This window comes from Helianthus annuus, chromosome 12, assembly GCF_002127325.2.
Source record: "Helianthus annuus cultivar XRQ/B chromosome 12, HanXRQr2.0-SUNRISE, whole genome shotgun sequence".
Lineage (NCBI taxonomy): Eukaryota > Viridiplantae > Streptophyta > Magnoliopsida > Asterales > Asteraceae > Helianthus > Helianthus annuus.
This window is the reverse complement of record NC_035444.2, coordinates 9,618,044-9,631,324: the sequence shown is the minus strand read 5'-3', so window position 1 is coordinate 9,631,324 and position 13,281 is coordinate 9,618,044. Positions and strand designations below refer to the sequence as shown.

At 36.4% G+C, this 13,281-nt stretch overlaps 1 protein-coding gene across 1 annotated transcript; it reads left to right on the top strand.

Annotated features, from left to right (window-relative positions):
* Positions 1 to 4,601: 4,601 nt before the first annotated feature.
* On the top strand, positions 4,602 to 11,423 carry LOC110894032 (TORTIFOLIA1-like protein 2). The gene is made up of 9 exons (XM_022141192.2): positions 4,602 to 4,616; positions 4,693 to 4,725; positions 5,436 to 6,185; positions 6,257 to 6,451; positions 6,543 to 6,645; positions 7,604 to 8,196; positions 9,063 to 9,680; positions 10,846 to 11,011; positions 11,136 to 11,423. Exons 3-9 carry the CDS (start codon positions 5,535 to 5,537, stop codon positions 11,141 to 11,143), a joined length of 2,334 nt encoding a protein of 777 aa, XP_021996884.1. The 5' UTR covers positions 4,602 to 4,616; positions 4,693 to 4,725; positions 5,436 to 5,534; the 3' UTR covers positions 11,144 to 11,423.
* The last annotated feature ends 1,858 nt before the right edge of the window (positions 11,424 to 13,281 follow it).

The following is a 13,281-nucleotide window of genomic DNA, read 5'->3' as shown; positions in this document are numbered from 1 at the left end:
CAAAACTTCATACTTTTTAAAACGTTTCAAATTCTCAAAGCCTCATTTCTTAATAATCACCTTATTACCAAAAATTTTTCAAACCTTCCATCTTCCTAAATTTCGGGACGAAATTTCCTAAAGGAGGGGAGACTATAATGCCCGGCTCTTTTGTACTTTCCATTTATAGAAAGTTTTGTTCGTATTTCTATTTTTGGAAACCTTGTATTCTTGTAATCGTTCCTTTCATTGTAATCATTATCAAAGCGAGACTTGGATCATTAATGAAACTTGTATTTTGTTACGTTTATGTTATACGCATTCTATGTATGCTCGTATGTTCGATTTGGTGAATCAATCGATGTTTAATCGTTATTCTTGGAAACTATGTGCGAAACTTGTAATTAATCTAAACATATGCATTGAACGTGTTTTGAATGAGAACGATACTTGGTTATGACATTTATACGCTTAAACATACTTTGGTTATGATCATCATGCTTAACTACACCTTATACTATGCTTTTATATCAAAACAAGTCCCTAAACTCTCAAGCTTGCACCTAAAGGAACCAAAAATAAACTTCAGGGGCCTAAGTGTAATAAAACGAAAGTCAGACAAACACACCCGCCGCGTGACGCGAGGGTGCTAGGCGTCACGCGAGCCCCTTGTTTCGGCAGAATGTGTTTCTTGAGCTGTTGTGCACGAAATCCCATTAACCTAAACCACCCAATCACCTTTAATCCACCTCTAATCACCTCCAATCACCTTCTAACTCTTCCCTTATAAATACCCACCTTCTCCAACCCCATTTGACACTTTCACAACTCTCTAATCTTCACAAATTCACTCTCAATCTGCAGTAAATCTGAGTTTTGGACAGATTATTGTATCTTCACAAAAGTGAGTGTAACTTGCTCATTTCTCAACCAAATCACTTGGTTCTTCTTCCTATTGCTTTGTTATGTCCTTGGGTTTGAATCCTTGGTTTTTCCTTGGAAGAATCATGCTTGGATTTGCCCTAAAATGGAATAAAACTTTCTGTTTTGTTTATTATTATTCAACAACTTGTTATTTCTTATCCAACTTGTGTCTAACACATCTCACACCAATGTCCTAATGCTTACAACCTCTCCTATGGTTGGGTAAGCTTAAAAACATGGTTGAGACACTTAAAATCAGATGATTAAACCTCATAAACTTGGTGTTTTGATTAGGGTTTTAACCCACAAGTCATGTCAAACTTAGACTTTGATACATGAGTGATTATGGAACAACATGGGTTGTCCAAACATACAATCCTCACATGATTTGATGATTTCTATTAGTTAGTTTATCTTACATACTCGTATAAACCTTAGTTCGTGACCCTCCTTGGTTGTCTTTACATCAAGAGAAGTGGTGAACTTCAAAGGGGTGCCTAAATGGAAGCTTAGTCTTCCTACCCCATACATGACATCCTTGTAACTAAGAGGTGCCTAAATGGAGATTTAATCTTCTACCTCCTACTGGACATATTGGACCTAAATAATATGTAATATTTAGCCTAATTATAAGCATATACCCATTCGAACCTTTGACGTTAAACTTGTGTTTACATGTTAAAGAAGTAGAATATCATCCAAGACCTAAACCTTAATATGATTCTAATGGGTTCACTACCCATGAAAAACATTAAATAACCATATTGGTTACCTAGTGTCATATGATGGTTATAAAGTCTAAAAGATGATTATTTTCACATACACATATACTTTCGTTATACTAAGTTATTTCCATATTCTTAATCTTCCGTAAACGCCAAACTCACACACCTACGTTTCCTCGTGTAGAAGGACTAGGTGCTCCAAGCTAAATCATCCACCAAACTTACTCTAGGAACTTCCAAGTCAAGACTTGTAAACCGTGAGTATACTCGATCCCTTTTTCCCCTTTACACTTTGGGATGCAACATGTATACCTATTCAAAACAACTTTTATGCTTAAACAAAACATACTCTATCTATGAACGTGACATGAAACTATTATGAATATTTGCTATGCTTGTATGCTCTATGAACGATTTGGAACGTTATATGCTCATTAACTTTGCTAGCCCACCTTAACAATTATAGCGCTATAGGATTAACGCCCCGCCCGCTATTCTAATTGGGTATTGTTAAGTTAAACATTACCACCCCGCTGAACGATTGGGATTAGGCTATTTTTATGCGTTGTATTCATGGGTTTGATCATATTGTACGCCAAAAATTGCATTGCTAGTAAATTGATTCACTTAGTAACATGTTGGATATGAGTTTTATTCTATTATGCTATGTAGTCAAACTTGTATACTCGTCTTTGCTTTTGCATTGAACTCTATTTTAATACATGTTGCAGGTTAATTATTGAGATGATATGCAAGACGAAACAAGATTTAGGGTGGACTAGATACACACCTAGATTAATCTATCTTTTATGGTTATGTTACAATTTGAAACAATGTTGTTATTTCTATTTGAATCTTGTATGACAATTTAGTATTGCAATGAAATTTGAATTTAATTAAATATTGTCACATAGTGTTATGATGTCTCTAGCAATCTATACACACTTCGTCTCATCCCGATGTTTCCGCCATCGGTTGGGGTGTGACAATTATCCTCAATTACACCAAGACTTAGTAAAACACCCACCCAACTTCCCCACACTTGAAACTTCGCATAGGTCAACACTAAAAACAAGATGAATAAAAACAAAAAACAAAAACAAAAGAAAAACAAACCTTAGGCTGCCACCTAAGAGCGCTAAGTTTTAGATCTTCAGCCAGATCACACCTACTTGCAAGTGCTTGACAAATGCTCCAATAAAATTTGATTTATAAAATGCACTGTCAAAAACATATAAACTAGAACAAATAAAAATCATACAATCACTAAACCAAACCTCAATTATATGGGATGAAGTGCTGCTTTCATGAGGCATAATCATCCTAGTTATAAAATAACACAAAACAAAATGTTATCGACTCAACAACAGGGAGAATATGAATCCTCCCTCAACCTTCAATCATGTGCTTTTCTTATTTCACATGAACCAATACACCAATCGCTTTTTAAATTAAGCAAATAAAAAAAGTACCAACCAGGGATAACGTAGACGATAATCACTATTACAGTTCCCATGTATTGGATCTTATCTGCAAGCAAAGGCAACCATATATTATATTATCAATGCACTTGGTAACAAAGTAAAAAACTTAAAATCAAGTATTTGTATATATCAGTGCTTCCCTTATAACCAACTGGGGTAGCCCAGTTGGCCACCGACACCCACCTCTTCCCAGAGGTACCGGGTTCGAGTCTTGGGAGTTACATGGAAATGCCCAGGGTAAGAACTCGGCAAGGGGAATTCACCGCGGAGCTAGCTTGGTCGGGTAGCGGCTCCCGGAGTGGGATCACTCCGGCGGTTGGGAGGACCGTGCACTATCCCCCCCCCCCAGTGCTTCCCTTATTAAACAAAAGAATTCAACAAAGTAAACCGATTGTGCACATTAATAAAGATAAAAAAATAAAGCATCAGTTTGGAACTGCACATTAGTTCAAAATGCAAAACCTATCTTCTTACAAGCAAATACAATGAAACACTATTAAACTCAAATATAACTATCAAGTTTCAAGACAAAAGTTGAAATAACTCCAGTTTTTAGTTTTTACTTGAATGGTTGGCTCTGGTATGCAATAGTTTTTTCCTTTTAACTGACACAAAAGATTATCTATTACCAACACAAGCATTTTCACAAACAGTTGGTGAGCACATGACATAAAAAGGGGTTTCATACAAATCTTTGTTTACTAGTATCCAAATATGAGTTTTCGGTTCATGAAGCAAGAAACATAACTGAAGAAAAAGAAAAAGAAATTCATACGAATCAGTATTCAATTTCATCATCAAATTGCAAACTCATAAAAGGTTTTACTTTTAGGGTTACCTGCCAGAATCGAGATGCAACCTGCGACGACTTTTAGTGTTGAATAAGCAAGACCTGCGATGGCTTCTACACAATGCAATACTGACGGAGACGAAAAAATGAAGCAAGATCTGCGATGGCTCTCCTCTCTCCGTATGCTTCCTTCTGACCGTGCATGATGCTAAGACTGAGTGTGATTGTGTTGAACTCAGAAAACAGGCAAATGCTTATTTAGCTTGGAAGATGGAGTGTTACAATAATTTTTGAAGATGAAAAATGAGTTCTGGAGAAGGAGGAGAGAACAAGAGTGAGTTATATGACAGACAGACATTACAGTACAAACGTTCTACAAACATAAATTGAGCCCCTTATAAAAAACTCTTTTCTCATATTTTGAAATTCAAATGAAGAGGTTAAATATTTTAAATATGAAATGTATTTATAAATAAATAAATGAAAGTGATATATGATGTAATAATAACATAGGAAAATTCGAGTTGGCATAACTGCAAAGTCGACACATCACCATCAGCGCATTTTCTAAAGTAAATAAAGAGAAGATGTTTTATAGAGTAGTTGAGGGGCCAAAAGGTGAGAAATGACAAAGAATAGGACACACATCGGTACCAACGTCACATCTTTCACTTTGAATTCGAAAACCCAACTCTCACAAGCGCGAAAACAGAGGTTCCCTTTCAAATTTCCATAAATACATTTACAATTTTATTATACCTCTCTCTAATTTAATTTCCCCCTTTTTCAGATATTTTCTCCCCTTCTGCACCCATGTTTCAAGGTATATTTCTTCTTAATTTCATCTGGGTTCTTGTTTCCTAAATCTAGGGTTTCTTTTTCTTGTAAAGTTTCTTACTTACTTGTATATTAATTTATTTCCGATTAGGGAAAAAAATGAAAAAAAAAAAAGGATATTTCTTGGTTTCTTATTTTGGGTTTTCATAAATCTGAAATCTTTTTTTTTTTTTTTTTAAATTTTAGTTATATGTTTGCAAGTGAATCTTGTTCATTCTGGAAAGTTAAATCCACTGTAATAATCTTTTATTTATTATCTTGCAGCTTGTATTATTTTGGGTGTTATCTTGATTAATATTTAGGGTTCTTATAATATTTTTTTATTTATTTTAGTTTTATGTTGCAAGTGAATCTTGTTCATTCTGGAAAGTTTAATCTACAATAATGTTTTTCTTTAATTTTTTTAAGAGTTAATTACTGTTTTCGTCCATGTGGTTTGTCAAAAATCACTATTTCAGTCCATTAGTTTAAAAATTGCGATTTCAGTCCCTGTGGTTTCACTTTCGTAACCATTTCAATCCATTATTCTGTTCAGTACAGGGACTGAAATGGTTATGAGGTGGACTGAAATGGTTACGAAAGTGAAACCACAGGGACTGAAATCGCAACTTCTAAAATAATGGACTGAAATAGTGATTTTTGACAAACCATAGGGACGAAAACAGTAATTAACTCTTTTTTTTAATAATCTTGCAGCTTGTATCATTCGGGGTGTGATCTTGATTGATACATGATCTTGAACAGTATGTTGCTGGAGTTTAGGAACATTTAGGGCTATTATAAAATATTATTAAGATGAAGTTACATGCTCCTTTGAAATCCAAAGGAGTTTCCGCTAGGGCCAACAATCAGCACGTTATTTTCGAGCTAAAACGGCGCGTTGTTCTCGCGTTAAACAAGGTTTCGGATCGGGACACGTATGAAATAGGGGTTGAGGAACTCGGAAGAATAATTGAAAGTTTAACTCCAGACGGGATTTCGCCGTTTTTATCATGTATCTTAGATACCGATTCGGAGCAAAAGATCGCGGTTCGTAAGGAGTGTATAAAGCTAATGGGCACACTCACAACGTTCCACCACGATCTTATCGCGCCTCATTTAAGCAAAATGGTTGCTAGCGTAGTTAAACGGCTTAAAGATTCGGATTCCGTTGTGCAAAACGCGTGTGTGGAAACCATGGGTATTTTGGCTTCGAAATTTAGCGTTAGCAACGAGTCCGAGGGTAGTTTCGTAATACTAGTGAGGCCGCTTTTTGAAGCACTCGGTGAGCAGAATAAGTATGTTCAGTTTGGTTCAGCGCTGTGTTTATCTCGGGTGATTGATCATACGCGGGACCCACCGCTGCCGATCCTACAACGTATGTTGGTAAGGACAACAAAGATGCTGAAGAATCCGCATTTTATGGCTAAACCGGCAATTATTGAGTTGAACAGAAGTATCATTCAGGTTAGTTTCGTAATTTCACTCGTTTACAAGGCGCTATAATTAGTTTTAATGTTTGGATAAAATTGTTTTAGGGAGGGGGGGCTTCAACGCAAAGCATGCTTACGGCTGCAATGACTAGCATACAAGAAGCTCTTAAGAATAGTGATTGGCGAACGCGAAAAGCGGCTTCTGAAGCGTTAGCAGAAATCGCGTCAAGTAACGGATCGTATTCTGTTGCCGTAAAGTCATCCTGCATTCGTTCTCTTGAATTGTGTCGGTTTGATAAGGTTAGTGTTGTTACGCAATAACGTAGTGAAAATTATGGTTTTTTTATTTTTTCGAATGTACGTTGGATCCAAGGGTTGTTGTTTAATATAGGTAAAACCGGTTAGGGACTCGGTACTGCAAGCGTTACAGCTGTGGAAGGTTCTTCTTGGAACCGATGCATCTGAAATTTCAGAAGCTGGATCTTCTATTAAAGGTTTCGTAATGATTGGTGGCCTAAATTTGTAATTGTTAAACATATACTTTCGGTTGTGTTTTATGTCAAACGGGCCAATGAAAAAAAGTTTCACCGAAAGGGGAACATGTTAAACGAGTTAAATGTCGCCAAATGTTTATATTTATTGTATATAACCTTCTAAATCGTTTTATTCACAGATTTAGTTTATTGTTGCAATGATATTTTTTTAGGAAACGTGGATTTAAATAATCCTAACTATTACCTATTAGCCGGCAACAATCCTAATTAACGAAATGTTTTCTGACAGTCCCAACTTTTAACCTATTTTCTCCAGACGAGTTTTTTCTAACTGAGGTCTAACCCCGTTAGTTTTTTGCTGACTGCTTATGTGGCAGTCCACATAAGCATAAACTAACTGGGTTAGACCTCAGTTAGAAAAAGCTCGTTGGAAGAAAATAGGTTAAAAGTTGGGACTGTCAAAAAACATTTCGTTAATTAGGATTGTTGCCGGCAAATAGGTAATAGTTTGGATTATTCAAATCCAATTTTACGATTTTTTATAATCATAATTAACACATTAGTTAATAGCTAAAAATGGAACAAGAAGGTGTTTTGACACATGTTGGCATTGGATGCGTCATAGTTATTAATAGCGCGCTATGTAGCCATGCGACGTAGTGTCGCTATATGGGTCATAGCGATTTTTTTTTTGATGTAAATAGCAATTAGATATAGCTATAAAATAGCTGGATTTATAGGTTTTTGTTAAATATACATGTAAAATAGCATATATACAAGGGTATTTTGATTTAATATACATATAAAAATTTTCAAAATTCTTTTTCTAGTGTAAGCGCTACTTATAAAATAGCCGTCGTTATTTGTCGCTATTCGCTACGTAGCCTATAGGTGCCTTGTCGCTATTCGCTATCGACAACTATGGGATGCGTTTTATAACATTGTGTTATAATTTCAGGTGATTACAGTGACATTCCAAGTAACACCGAATCTACATCAATTAGAAAAAGGGTTCCGTTATCGGTTAGAAAAAGCGGCCATAGTTATGTCGAAAGTCCTCAAAACTCTAAAGCAAACGATTGGCATGTAGAAGTCAACGTTCCAAAAAAATGCAACATCTCTTTAGCATACACTCACGATGAAGAATCGGAGGGTAGTTCCGTCACAAAGACATTTGAACGGACTAGATCCGATATCACATCCACTCAAGATATCGGATACGAATACGTGCCGTTGGATGATAAACAAGAGTGTTCTTCTGCAACCAACGTAAGTTTGGTCCCGATTGACTCACGTGTGAAGGGCGAATCGGTAAAATCACATGGAGTGAATTTACATCAAGTGGAAGAAGAAGTTAGTAATGAAGAACAGAGGTATTTTTCGAAGAATCAGGATCGTAGAAGCCTTGATTCGACTGTTACGGAATCGAGTTGTCAGATTATGCATGAGCAAAGTGGATGTTGTGTGCAAACGGCGAAAGATATGGTTTGCATTAAAGAAAAGCTTCTGGAAATAGAAACTAAACAGTCAAATCTCATGGATTTGTTGCAGGTAATTTTGACATATTTACTTATGATTTATGAATAGTTTGAATTTATCTCAAACGGGTCAAACTAAAAAAAGAAAAAAAAATGGCGCTTAAAGGGGACCGTTCATTTAAATTTAAATATTATATATACAAAAATAGTTACAGTTAGGAAAAGTGTAAAATACAATACGGCTTAACGTACATCACGTACGACAACGTGCGTGATTATGTGTATAACGTGCGATTAATGTTTTCATCATGCGTGATTAATGTTTTCCAACATGTGTGATTTGGGTTTTTTAGTTTATAACGTGCGTAATTATCTGTCGTATGTGATGTATGTTAAGCCGTATTGTACGTTAACTGGCCTCGTTACAGTTATATAAATATAAACATTTTTCTAACTACTTGTATAAAAATAACTAATTAGTAATTGGGCTTCCTAGTAATAAAAAGCGGGCTTTCGAATTGAACTTATCGTAATTAATCACTAATTTATATAAAAAAACCCATTTTATATTCGTTTATGTTTGGCTAGTTATGTTCATTTGTGTTCGTTATGTTTATTTAGTTACGTTCGTATAAGTTTGTTTATGTTAGATAGGTTCGTGAACTGTTCGTTTAGGTTTTAAACAAACGAACATAAACGAACAAGAACATGCTCATTTTCTTAACGAACGAACATGAACAAAAAAAATGTGTTCTATTATATGTTCGTGTTCGGTTAAAGTTCTATGAACGAACATGAACATGCCCACGTTCGTGTTTGTTCGGTTCGTTTACACGCCTAATTAAGGTTTGCTAGTTTGGATCTTTATTATACATCGATGAAATGTTTTGAAGCTTTCGACGTCTAAATCGACTTGATTATACTAAACGAACATTTTAGGTGTTTGCGACAAAAACGATGGATAGTTTATCGATGATACAACAAAAAGTGTCAAGCTTAGAAGACGTGGTGGATCAAATGTCGGAAAACATCAATCATAGCGGAAAACATTACGAATCAACTGCCCGACTATTAAAAAAAAGTTCCACTACCGCTTCTCCTAGACTCTCAACATGCACTCCACGATCATCTATCGATATACACACTCGAAAATCTCCGTTGCAGCCGATAAAAAAATCCGATTCTTGGGAAGATTCAACGTTTCCGAGGGGCAAAGCCAGTGTGGTTGACCCCATGGTAAGAACGAGTAGAAATCCCGCAAAGGGTATGCAAAAAAGCGGTTCCGGTTCTTTTGCTAGTTTAAGGCATAATGGATTACAAGCGGAGAATAGCGTCTGCAGGGTTATAAAAGGCTATTTATCACAAGGGGATTTAGATTCTGCGTATGTTGAAGCGATGAATTCTGGTGATGAAATGATATTGGTTGATCTTCTTGATAAAACCGGGCCGGTTTTGGAATGTTTGTCGAATAGAACGGCAAATGATGTTCTTACCACTTTGGCTTCGTTTTTGTCCGAACAACAGTTCATGAGCTCAATAATCCCTTGGCTGCAACAGGTAACTTACGGGTCAATCCAAATAGTTAGGTAGAAGGAGACGGGTCACGGGTCTAATGGGCGAAATGGGTTGGAAATCAGCCAAACGTTATGTATAATGACACAACCTCCTAAATCGTTTTATCAAACGTATAAAACTAGTTTTTGCCCCGCCCGCGTTGCGGGGCAATAAGCCGAATATTTCTCTCTCATAACATGTATGTCTGTACAGAGGGCAAAATCGTAAATTATATTTTCAACTGGAGGCGAAATCATAATTTTAAACTGAGAGCAAAATCATAATTTTGAGCTAGGGGGAAAATTTAATTTTATTTTGAACTCTGGGCATAAACGTAATTTTGAGGTGAAGGCAGAATCGTAATTTTGAGCTAGAGGAAAAAACAACATTTTATTTTAAACTGGGTGCAAAAACGTAATTTTAAATGGAGGGCGAAACCGTAATTTGAAACTGGGAACAAAAGTAAAAGTGAGTTTTTGAACCGACGGCAAAAGCGTAATTTTGAGCTGGGGGCAAAATTATAATTTTATTTTGAGCTGGGGGCAAAAATCTAATTTTAAATAAAGGATGAAAGCGTAATTTTAAACTGGAAATAAAATTAAATTAAAAATAAGTTGGTCCAATAGGGAAGTGCCAGGCAATGGCACTATTCCCCTAACTTAGAAATGTATATGTAGGAAATATTATTGTAGTAATATTGTTTTTCTAATTGTTATTGACTAGTAATTAGTAGGTTTTCTGAAAAAAAGGAAAAGAAAAGAGTAAAGTACACGGATGGTCCTTGTAGTTTACCAAAATTTTGGATTTGGTCCTTAGCTTTCCAAAAGTACACGGATGGATCAATGGTCCCTGTGGTTTGCACTTTGTAATGCATTTAGTCGTTAGTCAACAAATCTAAAGGTTTTAGCAGGTCCAAGTTACGAACTAAATGCGTTACAAAAGCGTCAACCACAGGGACCATCCATCTACTTTTGGAAAAAGGTGGGGACTATAAGGGTTACAAAGTGCAAACCACAAGGACCATCCGTGTACTTTTAGAAACCTGGGGACCAAATCCAAAATTTTGGTAAACCATAGGGACCATCCGTGTACTTTACTCTAAAGAAAAACTCTTAGCATCTCTTGAGTAGTATTTGTACTTCTTATATATAAATGATGTTTTTTACAGGCGGTTGACTTGAGCAGCAGTCATGGACCAAACAACCTTGTACTAACCGCAAAAGCAAGACGACAATTTTTGGGTGCGATTCAGGAAGCGGTACACATGGAGTTCCCGAATGTCACAGAGAGGAGATCTATAACACAGTTGGTATCAAGACTGCATCAAGCTTGGGGTAAGCAACCGTATACTTATTATTGCCATTTGAGTTTATATATAATGACCGATAATAGAAGGTTGTGTTTAATTTTTTAATTTTTTTTTTATTGTGAAAGTTATTGATGGCCTTTTCAATGCAGGAAAATGATCGTGAGAGGGAACGGTTGTGAGACCGATGATGTGGTCAACGAAAGTCAAAGTTTGAGTTGTGGTTTTACGTTCTAGTTAGTTTGATTGTAAGTTTAAAGCCGAAATTGCAACATGGCTAGGTCTTGTTTTCGATTATGTTTTGGTTTGTTTAAGCTTTGGAAATATGCACATTAGGCCTTGTCTTGCCAAGGTTTGACTTTGTAGCTGTGTAGGTCAATATTTTGACCAAGAATCAGTCTAATTTGAAGGGGAAAAGTAATGTTGGTTATTTGACATTTTATGTTATTGTTTATAGAGTACATTACACAAATAGTCCCTTCAATGGTCACACCTTGTACTTTTCATTTTGTACATGTTTGGGGTGTACTACCAACTTTTGTAAAAAGAAGTTATGTTAAATTATTCTAAATGACAATTTTACCTTTTTAGGGGAGGGGGGTGGTTCACTAGTGATAGAATTTATCACTCACAAGCACCAATCAAGTTCCGCCATGTCATCTGTGAAAGCATCGAATCGATGACGAACATCAAACATTGCACTTGATTCAAGACATGAAGAACAAAATATGAAGAACAAGATAGAAAGATGTAGAAGATGAACTCTTTATTATGAATCAGTCATCACAGATTACACAAACCAAAGGAGTATACATCATCTACAAGCTGGTTTAGATCACAAAGATCTAAACCCTAGCTTTCTCTCACTAACACATAGTCTCTCTCTCTCTCTAGAATTCACACAGAAGGATGAACGAGTGGGAGAGGTGCACCCAGCTACAAGAGTTGCACAAAGCTTTCTCTAAATCCTTGCCCTAATCTACACAATACACACATATATATAGGCTAGGGACTAAACCTCAGACAAAACAATTCTCCACCAAAACTCAGACAAAAGTTTTCCCAAAACTTGGACAAGTTGTCCCTAGGAACTTCTTAGGGACAAATTCTCCCTAGGAACTTCTTAGGGACTAAGTTTGGACACTTGTTCAATAAAGACCCTAAATATTGGAAGCCATGCACTTTTCACCCAAAGTGCATTAACAACTCCCCCTTGATCAATGCAGGTCTTCATGTGGTCTTGAATTCTTCGTTATGGTTGACTTTAACTTGGACTTCTGCTTTGGTTGACCAGAACTGATAAGCGACAGTTACCCGGCAGAAACTGCACTTACAGTCTCCCCCTTAACTGTTGCATCAGTTCTGTGTGGCATCGATAATCTTCAATCACGGATACTGCACTTAGAGACTCCCCTTTAACTGAAGATATCATGTCAGCTTTCAACTTTGGCTGAGACTTGATCTTTCTGGTAGAGCACAGCGATCTTCAACCCTTCTAATTAAAGACTTGCTGACGATCACTTAAGGCCGCTTTGAGAAACCCGAAGAATCCAACATCAAACACTGTAGATCCTCCCCCTCAAACTACTCCCGAATCAAATTAACGCGAACCGACCTACAACCACATGTAGGAATATCGCTCGATACATTAATCTTCAAACCTAACCGGTAGCAGAAAGAAACATTGGATTTTCAATCCCCAATTTTGAACACTTCAAACTTCACAAAGACATGAAGCTCAGTTCGATAAGTTAATAACAAACTGAACTTTGTAAAAGTACATCCACCATCTTGATCAGAGTCTTCAACCGAGTGTCTGAAATCATTTCATCTCGAATCTTCAAGATCCAATCTCGTATCTTCACAAATCCGCCAATTACCCGATGACTTTCGTCTCTGATCTCCCCCTCAATGTAAGAACCCCTATTTCGAGAATCCGATCAGTCACCCACTTGGAAGAGGTACCAAGAAGACTAATCTTCTCTACTCTAACTGGCATACGATAAAGGCATGACCTTCAACTAGTTGCCAAACGAACAATTTGCTTCATCACGTCAACACTTGATTAAACCTCGAACAAACTCGACAAAACTCAATCATACACTAGCTCTAACTTGCTGTTACACTTCACCACCGGTAAGATTAACACTAAGTTAATCTCAAAGACAGTGAACATGAACTTGTTTTGATTGTAGCACTACGAGCTTTTGATTTACAAAGAAAACAGGAATTTCAAAATTTTTACTCCCCCTTTTTCTTTGTAAACAATACAAAAATCCAAGCAAGTCGTATTCTCTT

Bases quoted from the DNA above. Each gene is read 5' to 3' on its own strand.
- LOC110894032 (XM_022141192.2), top strand. From the start codon at position 5,535: ATGAAGTTACATGCTCCTTTGAAATCCAAAGGAGTTTCCGCTAGGGCC. The intron at 8,197-9,062 runs GTAATTTTGACA...CGAACATTTTAG, and splicing joins ATCTCATGGATTTGTTGCAG to GTGTTTGCGACAAAAACGAT. The intron at 9,681-10,845 runs GTAACTTACGGG...TGTTTTTTACAG, and splicing joins TAATCCCTTGGCTGCAACAG to GCGGTTGACTTGAGCAGCAG.